At 42.9% G+C, this 20,130-nt stretch overlaps 1 protein-coding gene across 2 annotated transcripts in view; it reads right to left on the reverse strand.

Annotated features, from left to right (window-relative positions):
• The window catches only part of DNAH9 (dynein axonemal heavy chain 9), a 368,257-nt gene that overhangs the window by 331,114 nt on the left and 17,013 nt on the right, over positions 1-20,130 (reverse strand). For both annotated transcript variants that reach the window (XM_053672723.1, XM_053672722.1), the window contains exons 5-10: positions 19,822-20,033; positions 18,018-18,251; positions 9,336-9,503; positions 6,653-6,769; positions 5,157-5,307; positions 2,857-2,971 (exon numbers count right to left, since the gene is read on the reverse strand). In XM_053672723.1, coding sequence (XP_053528698.1) covers positions 2,857-2,971; positions 5,157-5,307; positions 6,653-6,769; positions 9,336-9,503; positions 18,018-18,251; positions 19,822-20,033 — 997 coding nt within the window. The remainder of the gene's footprint in view (positions 1-2,856; positions 2,972-5,156; positions 5,308-6,652; positions 6,770-9,335; positions 9,504-18,017; positions 18,252-19,821; positions 20,034-20,130) is intronic.

Genomic DNA, 20,130 nt, shown 5'->3' on the forward strand with positions numbered 1-20,130 from the left:
TCCCAGAGATCTGCGGAGGCCTCCTAGAAACCATATTGCTGTGCACTTCTCCCTCTGCCCAGTCATCCCTCCACTCCCTCAAAGGTGCTGTTCCCAAGAGTGTCCCTGTGTGTTCCTGCATGTGCATCTCGAGTTTGCTCCCAGGGAATAGGACCTATGACAGACACCACATTCCATGGCCCTAGAAGCAGCCTTTCTAACCCCTTCCCTCCCCATTTACATGTTTTCTCCCTCCTGCCTTGGGGAACACACTCGAGAAGATGAGAGCTTGGCTGTTCTCTAGGCCAAATCTCCTGTGGCTGAGGAATGCCTGGGCTAGGAGCTCTGAGACCCAGACTTCCAGGTCTTTCCTTAGGCCTCCGTAGAGCTTCAGGCATGTCACCTCACTTCTGTTTGCCTCAGTTTTTTTCATCTACAAAACAAAGAGCTTCTCAGAGGGGAGCAGAGGCCTCACAGGTATCGCCCACCTCACTGACAGGCCACACCACAGGTATGTCTGCTTGATCTGTGAGGAGTCTGAGGAAAACTGGAGTACTGCTTATTTCAAGCTGGGTGTTTCACATAAAAACCTGCATTTTCAGGTTTTCTCTACAACAGTCAGAGATTTCTAACATTTTCTGCTTGGCAACACTGGGTGTTGGCATGGAAGCACCTTTCAGTCTCGCCTCTGGTGTTTTGCATCATCTTTGCCTTTGAAAATGTTTAGGCTTTTAAAACTTCTCCCAGTTTGACTAAGATGCAGCTGACACACAGCACTGTGCAAGTCTAAAGTGCACCATATAATGACTTACATGTATTGTGAAGTGGTTACTGCAATTGGTTTAGTTAACGTCTATCATCTTATATGGATACCCCCCCAAATTTGTTTTTATTCTCAAATAAAATGAGAACTTTTAGCATCTACACCCCTAACAACTTTCACATATTCCATACAACCCTGTTACCTGCAGCCTTCGTGGTGTATGTTACATCCCCAAGATATGTTTATCCTACAAGTTCATACCTTTTGAAAACCCTCGTCCATTTTCCCACACTCCACTCTTGCCTCAGAAAACCAGATGACCACAAATATGACCTCTTTGTCCTGAGGCTTTTTTATTTTCAGATTCCACTACAAGTGAGATCATCCAATACTTGTCTTTCTCTGTCTGACTTATTGCACTTAGCAGAATGCCCCCAAGTTTTATCCACATTGCAAATGGCAGGATGTCCTTCTTTATGGCTGAATATGTATATACATACACACTCACACATACACACACACATATACATATGCCCCATTTTGTTCACTGGTTCCTCCACCAAAAAACACTTAGATTGTTTCCATGTCTTGGCTGTTATAAAAAATACTGCAATAAATGTGGGGGTGTAGATATCTCTTCAACATTACGATTTTATTTCCTTTAGATAAATACCCAGAAGCGGAATTGCTAAGATCCTATGGTAGTTTTATTTTTAACCTTTTGAGGAACGCCACCCTGTTTCCCATGGTGGCTGCACCAAGTTGTAACCCTACCAACAAGGCACAGGATGCTGCGTGTTGTCCATGTCCTCGCCAGCGCTTGCTGTCTCTTGCCTTTCTGATGATAGCCGTTCTGGCAGGCGTGAGGTGGTTTCTCAGGGGGGTTTGATTTGCATGTCCCTGAGGATTAGTGGCATTGAGCACCTTTTCAGGTCTGAAAGCAACCAACTTACCACCTAAGCCAAGGGTCTCTCAAGCCCTTGATAGCTGAAAAAAACCTGATGCCAGAGCCCAGACTTCAATTCCTTTGTTTCTGTTGTGTTTGCCAAAGCCAAGTGCTTTCAACAAGCCCAGTCTTGAGAAAGAGGGGCCAGAGGGAGAACGTCCTTCCCTAGGCAGCAGCCTGCATACAGTCTCATGAGCAGCTCTTCCCTCTCTCTTCTGGCAGCCAATATGCCTCCAACTAGCTCAGCTTCCAGGATCAACTGTGAGGCAGGCCAGTGGTTCCCGAAGCTGATCACTATCAGAATCACAGGGGAAGGGGCTTGCAGAGGAAGCAGATCCACAGACACTACCCTGTCCCAAGATTCAGATTCAGTAGGTGAGGGGTGAGGCCAGGGACCTGCATTTGAACAAGCACCTGGGGCCTTCTAACACACGAGGCCCTCCCACCATGCTCTAAAAAACACTGGACTCCATTATTTTCCTGTGGCCTCAGGAGCAAGGAGACCTTGTGTCTGAGGGAGGCATGTGGCAGAACTCCACATAGCTTGAAAACTCTGACTCATCTTCCTCCAGAAAGGAGTCTTATGGAGCAAAAGCAACCAGCCTCTTGTCCATTAAGCTTTGTTTACCACCAAGGGGCCCAATAATCAGCTCAATAGGTGCCTGGTTGTTATGGACCAAATGTTTGCATTCCCTTCCCCAAATTCTTATGTTGAAGCCTAATTCCCCAATGTAGTGGTATTAGGAGGTTTGACCTTGGGGTGATTAGGTTGAGAGGGTGCAGCCCTTATGAATGGGATTAGTGCCCTTGTAAGAAGAGACACTACTTCCCTCATCCCCTCTGCCAAGGGGGTACACAGCAAGAAGATGGCTATTTATGAGCAAGAGGTGGACTCTCACTAGACACTGAATCTATCGGCACCTTGATCTGGGACTTCTCAGCCTCCAGACTGTGAGAAATAAATTTTAATGTTTGTGAGTCATCTAGTCTATGGTATTCTATAATAGCAGTCCAAGTAGACTAAGACACTAGTCAGTTGCCAAAAATGGAAAGAAATAAGGATGATTTTCATGCCTTTGGTAAGTGAGTTGCATTTCTACAACAGTCAAAACCCAGAGCAAGATCAGGAGCTGAGAACAAATCTGCCATTCAGGAACAAGGTACTCACGGATATGTGATGCGTCCGAAGCTGGCTAAGGGCCCCTGGATGCGCTCTCTCAGCTCCTGAGCCCAGCGAAGACCCCCAGCCACAGAGGGCATGTTCTTGTGCACTGAGGAGAACCCTGGAGGCACAGCACAGCCAGGCTGAATGAAGTGAGGTTCTAGACTCCCAGCCCCACTCTGCCCAGGATCACCTGCCACCAGCTAGTCCATTTTTTGCCTTATCTGCCTTCACGTGCTAAAGTCACCCTTGCTCACACAGAGCTGTGGAGTTCCTGGGGAACCACCGTGTTCTGCTAAGAAATAGAGTGATCTTGGGGACAATATGAAACAGGGTCAGAGGACAGGGGTACCAGCCCAGCTCTGCTGCTTACTGGCTTTCTGACTTCACACATGATTTTCAACCTGGCTGCACATCTATGTCCCTTAGTGGGTGGGTGGGGCAGGAGGGATTCTTTAAAAATGCTAATGCCTGGGCCCAGTCTTCTTCATCTCATTTCATTGTTCTGGTGGGGGCTCAGTCATTTGTATTTTGTGAAAGCTCTCAAGAGGATTCTAATTGCATAGTCAGGGTTGAGAAACTCTGCCTTAACAGACAATTTCATTTCTCTGGGCCTCAGTTTTTTTTTAATCTAGAAAATGGTTTATGTGAGAATTCAGTAAGCTTATGAATGAGACAGGCCATGTAGAGTACAAAGTGCTTGACCACACTTAGCAAAGACGGAATATTCCTACTTTTGTTTGTTTAGAATGAGTTGTCAAGATTTAGCAATTAGGTGATTTTATTTTGAAAAAATCAGTTTCTAGCTTCCTTGGTAAAATTGGACTATGTGGCAAAAATCAGCCACCGCTTCTAACCAGCAGCTGGAACTGAACTGTGGTCTCTTCCTTTAATTTGTCATGGATTCTACTGCTTTCTGATGGCTTCCACTTGGCCCACCCTATGGTGAATGAATTCTAAGATAACACCAAATGAGCCGCACTCTTGCATAATCCCGTCCTCTGTAAGAGTTGGGGGGAAACTGCAATAAAATACCATGTTACTCCTGTGATAATGTTGTGTTACCTGGAACAAGGATACAATCCTTGGTGGGACAGACTTAATCAGGCAAGCCATGTAAAAGCAGAGCATTTTCTCTGGTGGGTGGTAGAAGAAGTAGAAGGATTCAGTGTGCCATCATCTCTGGCTGGATGGTGGGGGCAGCCGCATAGCCTTCCCATATGGCAGGGAATGGGAGTGGCCCCCAGCTAACAGCCAGCAAGGAAATAGAGACCATTCTACCAACAAAAAAAGAGCTCAGAAGTGGATTTCCCCCCTGGTGCCTCCAGATGAGAAGTCAGCCCAGCCGATGCTTCACCTACAGCCCTGTGACACTGGATGGAGGACTGAGGTGCCCCATGCTGGGCTGCTGCCCTACGATCTGGGAGCTGGAGGGTGGGTGCTGTGGAAGCTGTAAAGGCTGCAACCATCTGCTATGCAGCAATGGAAAACTAACTGGGCCTCAGAAAACATTTGAGTTTTCAAATTCTGTACCTGACTGGATGTCATGAGGATGGTCCCACATAAGTTGAGGCCAACAGATTTTCTGGGAATCACTTTCTAGGTGGATACAATCCTAAATGACCTCAGTATGAAACCTGGTTATAGACACGGTGGTCCCACTGTTCAGTTACTTCAAAATCTTGGACATTTCCTATCACCTGACTAATGAATTCAAAATTCCTTAAAATATGGCACTCAGAGCACTTCATGGTCGGGTAGCTAACCCGATCTCCTTATGCACACCTTGTTTGGCTACAGGCAGACCCAACTGGTGGGTCACACACTCTGCTCTCTTTTCTTTGGAGGTCTTTGCTTCTTCTCCCCAGCTTTCAATCTCCCCAACCTTTTAGGGTTCTGCTCAAGGCTACCTTCTCCTCAAACCCTAGAATATCCCAGCCATGGCTTATGTTGTTTTATTACAGTTCTTATAACTTGAGTCAGAGACTACATACATTCTGCTGTGTAACTCTGCTCCTACCTGGTGATGTGTTCCTTGAAGAACCACCTTGTAGTATTAATTAGTGTATCCCTGATCCTGGCCTGTCTCTGCATATCATGCCCAGAAATGTGTTGTGCATAAAGTAAAGACTCAAGAAATATTTGTAATGCTGAATTGAAGTTGTGTTTGACTTTCAAACAAATAAAACAGGGCATCTGAGAATTGCAATAGAAACAAAGGTATAACACTGTGGTGTAGTACTGCCCCTAGCTGGGCTTCCCAGTAGTAGAACTCCCCCATCCAAATGCCCTGGAAACCAGCCTACCAAGTTCTGCCTTCTCCTGGACATGCTGACCATAGATTATCCTCACTGTATCCAGCTCTTGGTTGAACATTTGAATGAGCATCAGGTACTTATCAGATGCATCTTGTGCTACCAGTGGTCTTTCTAGGAGATTGCCTGCTATGTCCAGCAGCTGCAGAAGAGATAGAGAAATAAGAGGAACAGGTCACAGATTCAATATTTCCAAGGTTACATAAATCTTGTGTCCTGGCTTTCCTTTTATGTATCTAGCAATGTATGTAAGAAGGTCAAACAATTGTTAATGTGCAACTGGATCAATAATTATTAATAAGTGGTTATTCACAGTCTGCCCCATCTCTCCTTTGCTTCTAAAGGGGGAGGATTCCTGTCTGCTAAATTACCTCTCAGACCCTCAAGGGATATTAGAATCTGGATAAAGGACAAAACAAAGAGAAAACTTAAAGTTGTTAGAAAGGTTAAGCTGATCTATATTGAAAAGACCTTTAATAAAAAAGACCTAAGACAGAGAGGAGGGGTAAGATAGAAAAGAAAAAAATAAGCTAAGTAGGATAGATGTGAAGGACAATTTGGAAGGCCAAAATCTGAGAGTAGAAGCAAAAGAAAAGTTTCAGAGAAAACCAATTCTTGAATTAATTTCTGAAATTAGCTTGAATGCTTGGAGAGAGAAATCAATAATCCTCCTTTGCAAGTTATGGAAGGCCAGGTATTTAACAGAGGTCATATATTATATATGTGTATATTCAATGGCTGAGGAAGGCTGCAATTTGGGCTACTCAGTTTTCTACAATAGCACTCAGTTTTCCAGTCTATGTTCAGACGTTTTCAGTGGCTGGAAACTTAAATACTTCTCAAGAAAGTCCATTCTGTCTTTCAATAGCTTTGACAGAAATCTCTTTCCTCTGAAATCTGCTTCCTTGTAATTTCCACTGATCAATTCTGGTTCTAATCCTTAAGGCTTTACAAATTAAGTTTCTTCATAGTTTGTAGAAGAAATATCATGTTCTACTATGTCTTCATGTCTCACAACTTAGAATTCTCAGTTGTGAAGCCATGTAGTTCCTTATCATCCTAAACCTTCTCCACATTCTGAGCTGGGCAGTACAGGGAAAAGACATGAATCTTCTTATTCTAGTTACTAGTACTTGAATGCTATAACAATGACCTGGTAGGTGGTTTGCCTCAGCTTTAACCAACCTGATAACCATGGTCAAATAGCCATGGTATTTCAGAACCATGGATTTAGGATGGTGACCACAGTAGACATCTTCACTTTTAATAGGTACCCTACTGATAAGATTCAAGGTAAGCATGTTTTCAGAAAAGCCCAATTCTTCACACTCTCTTGCTCTAGGACACTCTTAATACCTCTCCATTAGACTAATAAGAATGATTAATAGCCATAAGAACAAAACAGTTGGAAGAGCATCCCTCCCCTCCTCTGGTGAGAGCAGGGGCACAATCAGCACAGGGTCAGCTCCTACTCTACTTGTACTAACCTTAAAGGCATGCTCCAAATCATGTGTATCATCAAAGGCTTGAATAAAGATAGTCCCCAGTCTTCGATCAAGATCTTCTACTCTCTGGTTAAACTTAGAGACATCATTTTCAAATTCCTGAAGAGGCATCAGAGAGACATAGAAAAACCTAATTTTTCAAAAGCCAGTCCCCGATACTCTTTCTTACTAATTTTTGCACTTGAATCTGTTATACCAAGTATTTATTTTCATTTTCCAAAATTCACCTTGGCATGACTTAGATTTTATCCATGTAGATGGTTACCCCATTGTTGCAGCATTCTCTTTCCTAGACAAAATTATGGAGTGAATCAAACTGTGAGGTTGACACCCTTTTACTCTCTCTCTGCCACCCTCCACCTTCTGAAGTCCCTCCTCAGGGGATCACCCACAGTGCCAGCTCATGCCCTCCACCAAAGCCACCTTAACTGCAGCAGTCCCAGCAATGGGACTATTGCAACACACCACCTACTTCCCTTCCGCTCCCAAATCTAAATCCTATTTTCTCAGTGTAACCAAACTATCTAGCCATTAGGAGAAAAGTAAGCTAATCAAACTAATACACACTACTTCTAGGTATACTTTAATTGGTTAAGAAAACAGCTAGTCATTTTTCATAAGGTTGCCAAATTTAGCAAATAAAAATATAGGCTATGAAGGACACAGGGACAAGAACTAAGGGGGTGGAAATGGGAGGGAGTTGGGGAGCACAGGGCAGATTGAACTGGGATGGGAGAAATAGACAGAAAACTGTACTTGAAAAATAACTAAATATAATTTAAAAAAATAAAAAATAAAAAATAAAGATTTTTGGAAATTTAAATAAATAAATAAATAAATAAATAAATAATTTAAACTTCAGATAAACTGCCAGATAAATAAAATTAATTTCTTTTTAGTATATGTCCCAATTATTATATTTTATCTGGCAACCCAAAGTGCATTCTTCTCTTAGACTGTAGCAATTTACAGAGAAACTTGTTAACTTAAGTCCCTAATTTATGGAATTATTTTTATTTGTTATTACTGCCGTACAATAGTAACTTATATTCTTATAAAAAGACAAAATAGTATAGTTCTACTCCCCAAACCCAACCATATTAACATTACAGTGTTTCCCTGTGCACAGAATTTTGTTTTATCATTTGTTTCATTTTGTTTTAGAAAGTACATGGTTGTCTTCAGAATATTCTATAGAGACAATTCACAAGAGTTAAAACAACTTTGTGCTTTGTATTACACATTTCTCCCCCTACTTTTGACTAATGGAATATTTATAAAGTGATATCTCCCTGGGTTTGCTAAGATCTCCTTAGACATCTGAAGGTGCTCAAAGAAGATTTCTGCTCCAATTTCTTTCTTTTTCCCTCATATACTCTTAGAATTCCTTCTCTAATAATTAGCCATTTCCTTCTTGGGAACTTCATTTCATATTTCTGTCTGGCTCTTCCTCTTTCTTCTTCTTTCTTATTCTTTATCTCCTGTGGGCTTGAACTCACAGTTCTCAGCATTCCTGGGCTCTTATGTTCCAGTCATGAAAAATATAAGGTCTGTCCAGAGGTATCCAGCCGTGTAATGTGAAAAATAGAGACATTTATTGAAGAAGGGACAAGATATAAAAAAACACTGTATATAGGACAATGATGCCTCAATCTCCTTCAAAGTAGGCACCTTGGGATTTCACATAATTCTCCCAGTCACCAGTAGCTGCTCTGTCATATTTTCCTGAAGCTCATCAATGGTCTGAAATCATTTTCCATTCAAAGTTTTGGGAAAAGGCAGAAGTCACAGGACACCACATCCGGGCTGTAGAGGGGCTGAGTCACCTGGGCAATTTGATGTTTTGCCAAAAAACTCTGCACGAGATGTGTTACATAAGCAGGCACATTGTCATGATGAAGCTGCCAATCACCAGTTGCCCGTAGCTGTAGCCTTCTGAATCATCTGAATAGTTTCCAGAAAGAATATTCGAACTTAATGCAAAATTTGATGCAGATTCATTGCTCTACTTGCTTAGTCATTTTCTGCCACATAGTACACATTCTCAGTCAGCAGCACCTACCACTCTCACTGACTAGTATAGTAAAGTTGTCATTGTTCATACATACACACTCCAGTCCACTCTCCTTGGCTGTCAGGTTACATCAGTGCCTCACAAACTGTTCTCATTATGTTAACAATAGTTGGACTTTTTCTGTACAGAACTTGTACATCTCTGGCCTTTCCCTCACTCCTGAGTACTCCTTTGGAAACCAGAGTCAGTTCAGAAAAACTAGGCTATGGCTTCATTTATTTCCCACCTCATCCCAAGGGATGAATAAAATTCTTCCCAGATGTGCCTGGTTTTCATGTAGCAGCTGCTGCTCAAAGCTTAGAGCTTTGGAATCTGCAGGTGGCCATAGCTGCCACCATCATCCCATATCCATACCAACATCTCTGAAACCCTGGGTATCATCAATCTGGAGCAGTCAGCAGTTCAGAAAGACCTTCCCTGATCTTTCTTCTGACATAAAGAGTAATTAGGAATGGGCCTTCTTCCTTCATAAAACCACTAGGACTAGAGAGCTAAAGGAAACAGGGAAATGCAAGTAAATACCCAGACCCTACAGGCTGGAGACATCTGAGAAAGAGACCAAACTTGTGAGATAGTCTCTGCAAGCCCTACCATGCTCTGGGGGTCCAGGCAGTCATAAGAAGACTCCGAGAAGACCCTGCACAGCTCTTGATATTCATCATACATTTGCCGGACCTGCTGACTCAGGGCATTCCCTCTGAGGCCACTGAACTCGAGATTTTCCAGTTTGTGAAAATCCAAGGTTGTCTTCAGGAGATCCTATAGGGACAAGTCATAAGAGTGAAAATAATGATGATGATGATGATGACGACGACAACAATGATAACAAGTTAATATTCAAATTAGTATGAGAAGGACTGGAAACCACATGGGGGTGGTGGTTGCTTAGGAAATGTGAAGCCTGATTTGTGTTGTAACCTAATTAATAGATTGGGGTGGTATAAATAACTCTTGGTTAAACTTGATAACAAAGCAAAGAGAAATTACAAATAAAATAAAATTCACACTCACACCAAAGATCACATTTATGCCTCAGCATTTCTGTGTTTTCTAATTAAAAAATATAATACAATAATAATATCATTTTTACACAATTAGTGGTTTTACTACCAATTTTTAAAAAATAGATCTCAAATGGACCATGCTATCCGCTTCTAGAATGACAGCTATCTCATGGGGATACTGAGAGGAGAGCAGGTCCTCCAAACAGTCCTGAGGACAAGCCCAGTGGGGGACACCAACAGCCTCAGCAACTCCTGCCAAGAAAACCAATCTGCAGAGTTCTGCCAAGCACACGTGACACAGCACACCATGCGGCCAGCTGGGTGTCAGTGGGCAATTGTTTGATACCTCTGTGGTGGGTTTCTTCATCTGTGACAGGATAATGATAGTGAGAGGAAAGTGAGTGAATGCAGACTTAGGATTTAGGCCAGTGCCAGCACACAGTGACTACACAGTAAGTGCGTATTATTGTCACTGTTGTTGGTATGGCAGTGTCCCAACTGTGCTCAGAATTAAGTGGCAGGTGGACAACGCAACCCAGAGCCTTGGGGAGGAGCCCCTCCTGAGTCCATAGAAGCCATGTTACCTCTGATAGGACAGGAGTCTCCAGAACACAACTAACATGACAGAGGTAGCATTTATCTCTCATGAAAACTGGTCTGAAATCACAAAACCTCCAAACCAAGATATTTCTTCCCATTACAACTTCCAGGCTATGTGCATGTCTCTTCAATAGGAAAGAGGGAGAAGTACCTTTGTGTGATGTTGGCAAATATTTGGTGCAAGTCCCTGGGAGGGGTCTTCTACCCTGGGGAAGTTTGAAAGGCAAGAAGAGGAAACATGATGTCATGATGCTGGAAACCCAGCAGGTCCTGCCTGGTTCCACTCTAGACAACTCCCTCTGCCAGTGGCCACTGCTAGAGATCAACCCATCTGACTAGCAGAAGGCTGCCTGACTCCTTTCTCTGGCCTTGGAAGGCCAGCAGCACTAACAGAGGCATTGGGAAGTGGTAAGACGTCTGTCTCCACGTTGCCAGGACAACACCTGTTGCAGCCATGGCAGCCACCTAACAGCCCTTCTTTGTTCATCCATGTTCAGGTGTGACTGTCAGCCAGTAGCTGAAGTGGGAGAGGAGGGAAGAGAAGAGGACCAACCAAGGAAAGAAAGACAAACCTGCAGCAGGAAGTCTTGCCACTGATGGTGGAAAATGGGGCAGTTTATATTTTAAACACCTTCAACTTTATAAACTGGGAGGAAAACAGAATGAATTAAACTTAAATGAAATGGACTTAAGTAGTAATTCAAATCATTTAAAGAGTGCTTAGTTGTAATCAATGTTAAAGGAGAAATGTATTTGTGCTGTGGAATGTCACCTGGGTACCTATTTTTCATAATTTCACGGATGTCAATTTCAATACTTAGGAAATACTCTCCAACCATTTTGAGAGACTGATGCATCTCGATGTGTTTGATTGCATTAGAAAACTATATTATAATTTTGTTACACTATTTTATTTCTCAAGAATACTTGGAGCATGGTCTTGGGTAGTCACAAAGTTGTTTTATCTCCAATCTAACAGGTAAATCATAGGCATTAGATAAATATTTATTCAATCATTTTATTTTCTGGAAAACACCTGGTCACCAAAAACAATGGATATATACATTGCTTCATTTAATTAAAAAACACAGGATGGGCAACACATTTATTTGGGGTTCAGTTTAAAGTCTTAGACATATTCTTACTTCTCTATTAACAAGGCCCAAATTTCCACTCTGTCATTCTGCTGCACTCTCTCTCCCCTTACCCTTATCTGCTTTCTTCAGTGCTTTTACCCCTCTGGAATTATAATATTCTATTTGTTATTATATTATATTTTTAAAATTTCTGTGCATTTTTCTCAGTAGACTATAAATACCCTAGAGGTACTACTGTATCTTCAGTTTCTGGAAAAAGCCCAGATGCTGAGAAATATTTGTTAAATTAATGAATATATGATCTTTGGCCTTTGACTTATCTACAGCACATCCAGGAGAAGGTGATAGGGTGGTAGAAAATCTAAAATAAGGGTCCGGGAAGAACTGAGAAATTAGAAAAGGGGAAAATTACAAAGCAAGGCAGAACTGTGCCTTTAAATGTTTGCAGGGTCTTGGTCAAGTGCAATGCAGAACCCTGCATGGCCTTTCTCTGAGGGCAGAGTGAAGACAAATGAGCAAACAGAACAGATTTGGCCTCATCTTATAGGTGGAACTTATAAAATTTCTTGTATTTAACCTACAAAAATGGCAATTTTATATGGTTCCACTGAATAAAACAAAACCATCATATGTTAGAAATGTCCAGCTACAGTGGGGCCACAAAGAGAGGTGGTGAGCTTTCCATTTCTGGGTGGACTGCAGAATAAAAGTATGGTAGAGAAGATTCCTGAATCTGATAGGAAATTGTCTTGCAATAGTAGAAGCAGATGTATCACAGTGACTGTGACTATATCTTTGATTCTTAATGTAGCTCTTTTATCACTTATTTAAAAGTCCCACAAAACAGATGAAAGGCAATTTAAACCAATAAGAGGTTTAAATGATACTTTTAAATGCCCATTTTTATTCATCATAGTAGTAAACATGTGAAATTCATTATGCCATATACAGGCTGAAAATGTCAACTTGAAGGGTAGGCTATGCAGCACCACAGGAAAAGCCTATGATAGAGCAGAAAACCCTGGGTTTACACAGCCCTGGCCTGTCATTTACTAGCTGTGTAGCTTAGAGCAAGACACAAATTTTTGAAGCCTCACTTCCCTAACCTGCAAGTGAGTTTGCTAATACCTGACCTGCTGGGGGGTTAATGAATTCTGTGGAACATACCATGGTGGTACTTGAATAAAAAGGAGCCACTGTAATGAATTATTGTCACCCTGATGTCCTTAGGTAAGGCTGGTGGATAAGAGATGGGTAATGGCCGATATACATGTGCTCCTTTCCAGTTACCACAAAGAGCATGGAGTCCCAGACAGCTGACTGAGCCAATTGCGATCCACTCTTACGAAAACTGGTGCAACTTTTAACGGAGTGGTGGGAGAGGCTTCCATTCGTACTGTGGCCCGAGGTGGAGAATCAAACTCAGGGATAATGGCAAGACCTGCAAACACAGCCCATACTTTAAGGGGAGGTCATGCCGCCTGTCTTAAATGTCTTTGGAATTCATTAGGGAAGAGCACAAAGCAGACATTCATAGATGAAAACCTCAAAAGGTCATTGGGAAAAAAGACTATTTCTTTACCTTAGGACAGCAGCCAACCTTATGCTGCTAATGGTCTCCTGCGTGACCACACACTCAGGCAGGGCTGAAAGGGACGCCAGCCCAATTAGGCCCGAATGAGAAGAGGCAGCAGAGTGACTGGAGGTGGCAGAAAGAGCTAGGGAAACACAGTTGTATTAGGTCAGCTTATTACCTATCTTCCTGCTAATCACCTTGCATAAAGCCTCAGCAGGAAATCATTCTGCCTCCAGTGAGTCACAGCTTTACAGAAATTTTATAATGAAAGCAGTGAGGGCTCTCTCCAAGCTGCTTGTATACTGCATTGTTTGAAGGGCAGAGTCTGCAGGCCAACAGATCAATGGGGGATCTGCAGCATCTACAATATTATGGCACAAAAAAAACTCTGGTTTGTGCATATGTGTATGATGTGGGGTATGAATGTGGGGTACATGGTTTGTTTGGGATGTGAGGGGGTGTGTGGGTTATCTGTATTGTGTGTGAATGTTGTGTGTGTATGTACAGTGTGTACATGTTTTGTGATGTGTATATGTGTATGTTGCATGTGTGGTATTTGTGCAGTATATTTACAGTGGCTGTACTGTGTGTGCGGTATATACTATATGTGTGTACAGTGTATGGTATATGCCTGTACTGTGTGTACTATATTTTGTGTGCAGTATGAATATATGCAGTGTATGTATGTTTTGTAGTGTGTGTGTGTTGTATGTGTGGTGTTTGTGTGAATTGTGCCTGTGCAATGTGTTTACTGTGTATGTGCATATGTGGTGTTTATGTGCAGGGCATACATGTGCAGTGTGTGGTATGTGCAATGTGTGTTATATCTGTGCAGTGTCAACTGTGTGAATCTGTGATGTGCATATACTGTATGAGTGCAGTGCATATATGTCATGTGTATGTGCTGTGTATACATGTGTGATATGTGTATTTGCTGTGTGCACAGTGTATTATGTTGGTGTGGCATGTGTTCAGTGTGCATACTGTATGTGTGTGGTGTGGTGTGTGGTGTGGAGCTGTAGCATCCAGCAGAAAGACAGGGTGAGGGAAAGGATTAAGATGCAGCTGAAAGGCTCTATTCTCCTTAGATTCTTGACTATTCAAATTGGAAAGAGTTTATACATGTTTGGTATTTCCTTAGTAAGTTGTAAAGTCTAATACACTCCTTTCGTGGAATGTGAATTACAGTTTTACCCAAATGGCTTATTTAGAAAAACGACCTAGAAATCATGTTGTAAAAGCAATGTGCAAAGGCAGTGGAGTGTGTAAGGCAGAAAAAAAACACAGAACCACTTTGGGGCCCTCAAAATGGGGGAGGGGAGAAAGCAGACTTCTTAGAATCACCTAGCAGACACCCAAGTTTGACGAAAAGACGATGCTTGGACCCACATGCCCCCAGGGTACAAATCCCAGCTAAACCTGCCTGAGCCCTATGACAATGGCCAGGGAGTAGATGTGCTGTGCTCCATTGTGCTCATTGGTTATAGTAAGGGCATTCAAGCTGATAGCGGACTCAAGAGTTAGAAAATTTTAGTTTAAGATAAATAGTTATAAGCCTAATAACTAATGCATATGTTAAAGCTATTGTTCCGGAAACTACAGATAAGGCCCATCCTAGCTCCTGGGAGAGACAGCCAACCTGGGGCACAGCTAGGGATTATCTCCTGGGGACAAGTGGAGGCATCTGGGCCATCGTGTTCCAGGGAGAGACAGATAACCACCAGCCCCTGGGAACAGCTAACGGCCCAGGAAGAGAATGCTGCAGTTTCTTTCCTCCCTGAATTTTAAAACCCCTCACCACACCTTGTTTACTCCCTGTTATAAAAGTCTCACTTGGAAAGAAAATGTAATAAGAAGGTCATTAGGGTATGAACCCGCTGTCTTAGATAGCGAGCCATCTGAATAAAGTGTCCATAAAGATTGAATCCCTGTTTTGCTTATTGGGTTTGGCACATGGCAGGCAGCACAATCCCTGGTGCCTTTTCTGGTTTCAAAGCCTTGCTCTTGGGACCCTTCAAAGGCTGCAAGCTCTGGCTTGGGGGGGGGGCTCTTGAAACATGTTAGTTTTTAACTTTTCTAGTCTCCTTCTTTTCCCTGCTCAGGCTAAGCTCTCTAAGAGATAAGCTGTGTCACTGTGATGAGGAGGAGGACAGTGGCCTTCTGAGCATGCAGGTACTCCATATACTGCAGACCTGCTGAAAATTGCTCAGGAATATACTGTGCAACACCCTCTACTCCCTGCCACCAGCTCACACCACCTTTATTTTAACAGGTATCCAGAGGGGAAGAGTTGATCTACACAATGAAACTTTCTTGTGAAGAGGAAAGCAACACAAATCAGAGGGAGGGAAATAAAGAGAACTATGGATATTAAAAACCAGCTCTTCACAGTGTAACTCTGGATGTGAGCATGTACTAGGGTAGTAGACACATTGATGTCATTTTATTAACTGAGCTTTGTGTATTTACTAATTGCAGCTACTCATGTCTCAGTGGCCACATATTGTATTAGAATAGCAAGATGAATAAGGCTAGGTTCATGCTAATTCTTGCTGGAGAGAAGCAGATTAATCCCACTTAAACAGGCATTGATCACAGAGATACACAGAATGTTAACTAAAGGGCTACATGAAATCTGCTTGGAGGTGATCGATAGTCCCACATCCCGCTGCACTGAGCTGAGTAGGAAGAGGTGGGGGAACTAGAGGCCAAGGGTATGAGGCTGAGCAAATGATTTGAAGATGAAAAATGAAAGAGGGAGGAAATACTAGGACAGAGTAAAGGAGAAGCCACAGGAAAAAGGAAAATTATGGAAATTCAGGGTGAACAAAGAGCTAAGGGAAACTAATAGAGAAAACTTGGAAAACAGAGAAGGGAAAGGGAGACAAGTAGGAAGAGAAAAAAGAGGAAAAAGAAAATAAAGGGAAAGGCAGTAAAGAAAAGAAATAGTAGAGTTTGCCCTAAGAGCAAATAAGCAAACCAGAGCACAGGATAGAAATGTAAAGACTGGACAAAGCAGGAAGTCTGAGAACATGGTGACATTCAAATTATCCTCTAATTAAACAGAGGCAACGGCTTTTCCTGCATCTGTGCCCTTGATTCAGAAAGAAAAAGCAGCCTGAGAGTAGACTCTTGTGAGGGTAATGATTCCAGGGAGGCTGGTGGCCCTGGCTTCCTGTGTTTACTGGATATACCCTGCAGATTAGGCGCCCTGGTGTTAGAGTAGCTGTCTATATGCAAAGTCACATCAGGAGCTCCTGTGCATAGGACTGGGGCCCCAGCCCCACAGTCACTTCTCAGCTGTGCTCCGCTTTCACTCCAGGGTCGAGGCAGGGCTGAAGAGCCTGCAAGGATGAGTACCATAACAGCAGGCACTCCAACTGGTTACCTCAGCCAAACAACAGCAAAAGGACTGATGTAGGAGTTGAAAGGAATACAGTGGAAGGGGAGGGGGGGAAGGCTGCACATCAAAAGCTGAGATGGAACTGCTTGCATGGGCACATGTGGTAGGATGCGGGGGGGAGGGGAGCAGGGAAGAGGCATTTAGGATATCAATTACTTATACTTCCCATGATCCCGACGCAGGATTTAAGGTGCACCTTTCAAAAAATCTAGCTTTAGGCTTCTCACATATACATTTTCTCTGTCTCTATGATCTTCCTCATCTTCTTTCCCCAGCAAATTCCTAGTTCACTTTCAAAATTTACTTCCTCTTGTGCTTACCACTTTCTCAGAGTCACAGTGAGTTAGGGATTCCTCTTTCTTGCTCCTAATAACACATCGGTTTTTCCTCATGTCATGTCATTTAATACAACTCACTGAAGTTTCCTGGTTCTGTGTCTCTCCATCCTTAGATATCCTCCATTAGTCTATGTTGTCCTGTGCTATGGCTGTTGGTCCAAGGGCTTCTTACAGGTAAAACTATATTTCAGTCATCATTGTATCCCTAGTGCCTTCTCAAGGCCTGGTGAATAGCAGCACTGGATCAAAGTTTGGGAAGGGAAATGAACAGATTCAATCCCATATTCTTATCCTCATAATCTCACAGTTTGTGTCATTCATCCCAGCCTCTTCCCAACATATCCTCCTTATCACCCTCAGTCTCTGGTGACCATAACTAGTGATGTAACTTCAATTCTTTCTTGGTCTTTCTAGGCCATAGTCTTAATCTTGAACTTGACCTTGAATATACTAAAGAAATTTTAGAATAAGTACATATTCATTTTATTATGTCCATTGTCCTTCCCCCAAAGGTCAATCAGCAAATACTGATTGGTGAAGTGTTAAAAGATCTGTTAACCACATTAAATTCTGAGGCTAAAAAACAATAAAAAGAAAAAGCTTCATGTCTCCTCATCCTAGTCCTTAAACTAATATTCACATTCACTTTCAAATAATTGGAGAGAGACACAACTTTAAACAAAACTCACATTTATCTTGCACTGGGATTCACTGGTCTGGTAGTGGAAGAGGACAAGTTCAAAGTAGTGGCTTTGTGGGTATGGGCAGCTGCATCCAGATCAGCTCACTTGAATTTTGCACACCAAACTTTTTAGCAAGGGTGTATTTGAAACCAAGTTTGAAGATTATGGGCAATTTGAAGACCAACTGAATTAGTTGACTGATTCTGATAGGGAACTCAAGACTTGGAAAACTTTAGCTTATGGTAAAAGTTATAAATCTAGCAAGTAAAGTGTATGTTAAAGCTTTTGTTTCAGAAATCCTGAATGCCAGTATCTTTTCCAGTTTCAATTCCTTGGGCCTTCTTCCTAAATAGGTCTATAATCAGACTTTCCAAAACTTCTAATAGAATCACCATTATATGATGACCAATCCAAGTGATAAATCCAAATATTTGAATCTTACTGTGGGTTCTTCCAACCAATGGAGGGTTGGCCACCATGTTGCACTGGCCATTTTCCTATTTGCTTTTTGGATCCCTGGATTGTTCACTCCTGTCTGGAGCTGGGAGTCTGGGGTGCAGGAGCACACTCACCTCCACCACATGCAGTCGTCTCAGGAAGCTGTCCAATTGCACAAAGACCAAAGAAGACTGGAAATCCCACTCCCTAACTTCTTGTTTCTCTTTGAAGTAAGTGTGCAGATTCTCCCTTCTGTCCTGAAACACCTGCTTGAAGAAGTTCAAGGTGTCCATGACCACTTGCAGTTTTCTCTGACTTTCTTCTACCTCACTTTTTAGGAGGTCCTCTGGGCTGAGATAATCTGAGGCCTGAAATGCAAACACATTAATGTCGCTAAGCCTGGTTGCAAGTGCAGGATATCCCACAACTTTGCCAACTCCAGCTCTGAACTGAATAATAGCCCAAGTTAATATTTTTAGGAGTATAATAAAAGAAACATGTAACTCCATCCTCAGTTCCACAGGTGGATTGGGACCTGGGTTTAGGCTAAATAGCCAGTGATTGGCTTAGGTCTGGGAAAATGGCCAATCAGAGACAAGAAAACATCATGAGTCTTTTATTGGGCCAGCTGGGACTGAGGCAAGTGTTCTTTCCTAGGTGTTCTTACTGACTTTCAGTAGTAAAATAATTTAGGTGCAAGAATTCTCTAACCATAATTATTTCCCTGCCTCTAAGAGACTTAGCCTGGAAACCCATGGAACTGAATCTGTTAGACAGCTGCCTCCACCACCGCAGGGAGGGGCAGAAAAAACTGGGTCCCGAAGGCACCATCTAAGGCCTTAACGTAAGCCATGGCTAAAGGTAGTCTGACCTTGGTCTTTTGAGGTTCATGAGCCAATAAATTATCTTTTTTGGTTGGGTTTCCTTACACCCTCAACCAAAAGATTCCTGGCTGACAAACATAGAGTGATGGAAGGGCAATGGTCTACGAATCAAGCAACCTGGCTTCCAGTCATGGATGGGGGTGCCTGTGGCAACTTTGTTAGCCTCCTGGAGCCTTAGTCCACATCTTTAGATAGTAATGCTAATTTCATAAGGCTCTCTCCTGCCTACCTCATAGGGCTCATCTGAAAATGTCCAGGATCATGAATGTCACAGCAATTTGGAGCCTGCAATGTGCTTCATAGATGTTAGTTATGATTAGGTCCTCTTTAAACATGTTCATTGTTTAGTCAGGATCTCAGTTCCCTAGATAAAAAAGTAGCGACCACCCAAACCTTCTTAAGACCTCCAGTTCTATTCACAGACACACTCCTGGAGGTTTATGCTGCCCTGGTTGGTGCTGCCAGAGTCTTTAGGATGGGGGAGCATAAAGCATGTGATCCAAGAGGCTGCTTTTCTGAAGCTGACAGGCACCGAGTTCTCAGTGTGTCCAGGGCACATGGAGCCTTGCCCTGTGTGATTTCATCAGAGCCCCACAATCACCCCGCTGCCCTCTGAGATGGGCCTCTTCTTTTTACCACTGCACACAGGAAAGTGAGACACAGAGCAGATAAGCAACTTGACCAGGCACACGCAGCTAACAAGTGGTGATGCAGGATTTGGCACAGAGATGTCTGACTCCAGAGACAGCATTCTCAGCCATTAGGCTTCACTGCTCACTTAAAACAGGCTGAAGGCACAGACCATTAAGGAGGTTAAAATTCACCACTCCTATACTTCATCAGACCGTAGGTTTTGGGTAGAGGGGAAAGGAAGACTATACTGCAGCACTACTGAAAATGTCTTTGTGTGTTATTGGCTTGATTAGTAAAATAATGCAAGCAGGAGAACTCTGTGGACTATAATTATTTCTCTGCCCTACACTTTATTCTCCTCTGTGATTCAATGCCAACCATCCCCAAGGGAGAGGTCACCAGGGGTCCTGGGGTGGCCAACCTGCTGGATGAGAAGGTTGCAGATCTCTTGCAGCAGCACAGTGAGCCGCCCTGGGGAGCAGTAGGACTTGCACGTGGCCCAAATCAGACAGACCACATGGAGCAGAGGTCGCAGCCGTGACTTCACCTCTGGAAACTCCATGCTCTCTAGGGTTTCCAGGTGGCGGTAGAGTGGCATCAGGTGTGTGTAGATGTCCTTCGCTTCCACCAGAGCTAGAAGAAACTGAAGACAGTCACCCTTCTCTGCCTGGAGCTCAGACCCACAAAGTTGGAGCCCTGGGGCCTGGGAAATAATGAGTCTGAACTTCCC

This window comes from Artibeus jamaicensis, unplaced genomic scaffold (assembly GCF_021234435.1).
Source record: "Artibeus jamaicensis isolate MK-2021 breed Jamaican fruit bat unplaced genomic scaffold, CSHL_Jam_final contig_781, whole genome shotgun sequence".
Taxonomy (NCBI): Eukaryota; Metazoa; Chordata; class Mammalia; order Chiroptera; family Phyllostomidae; genus Artibeus; species Artibeus jamaicensis.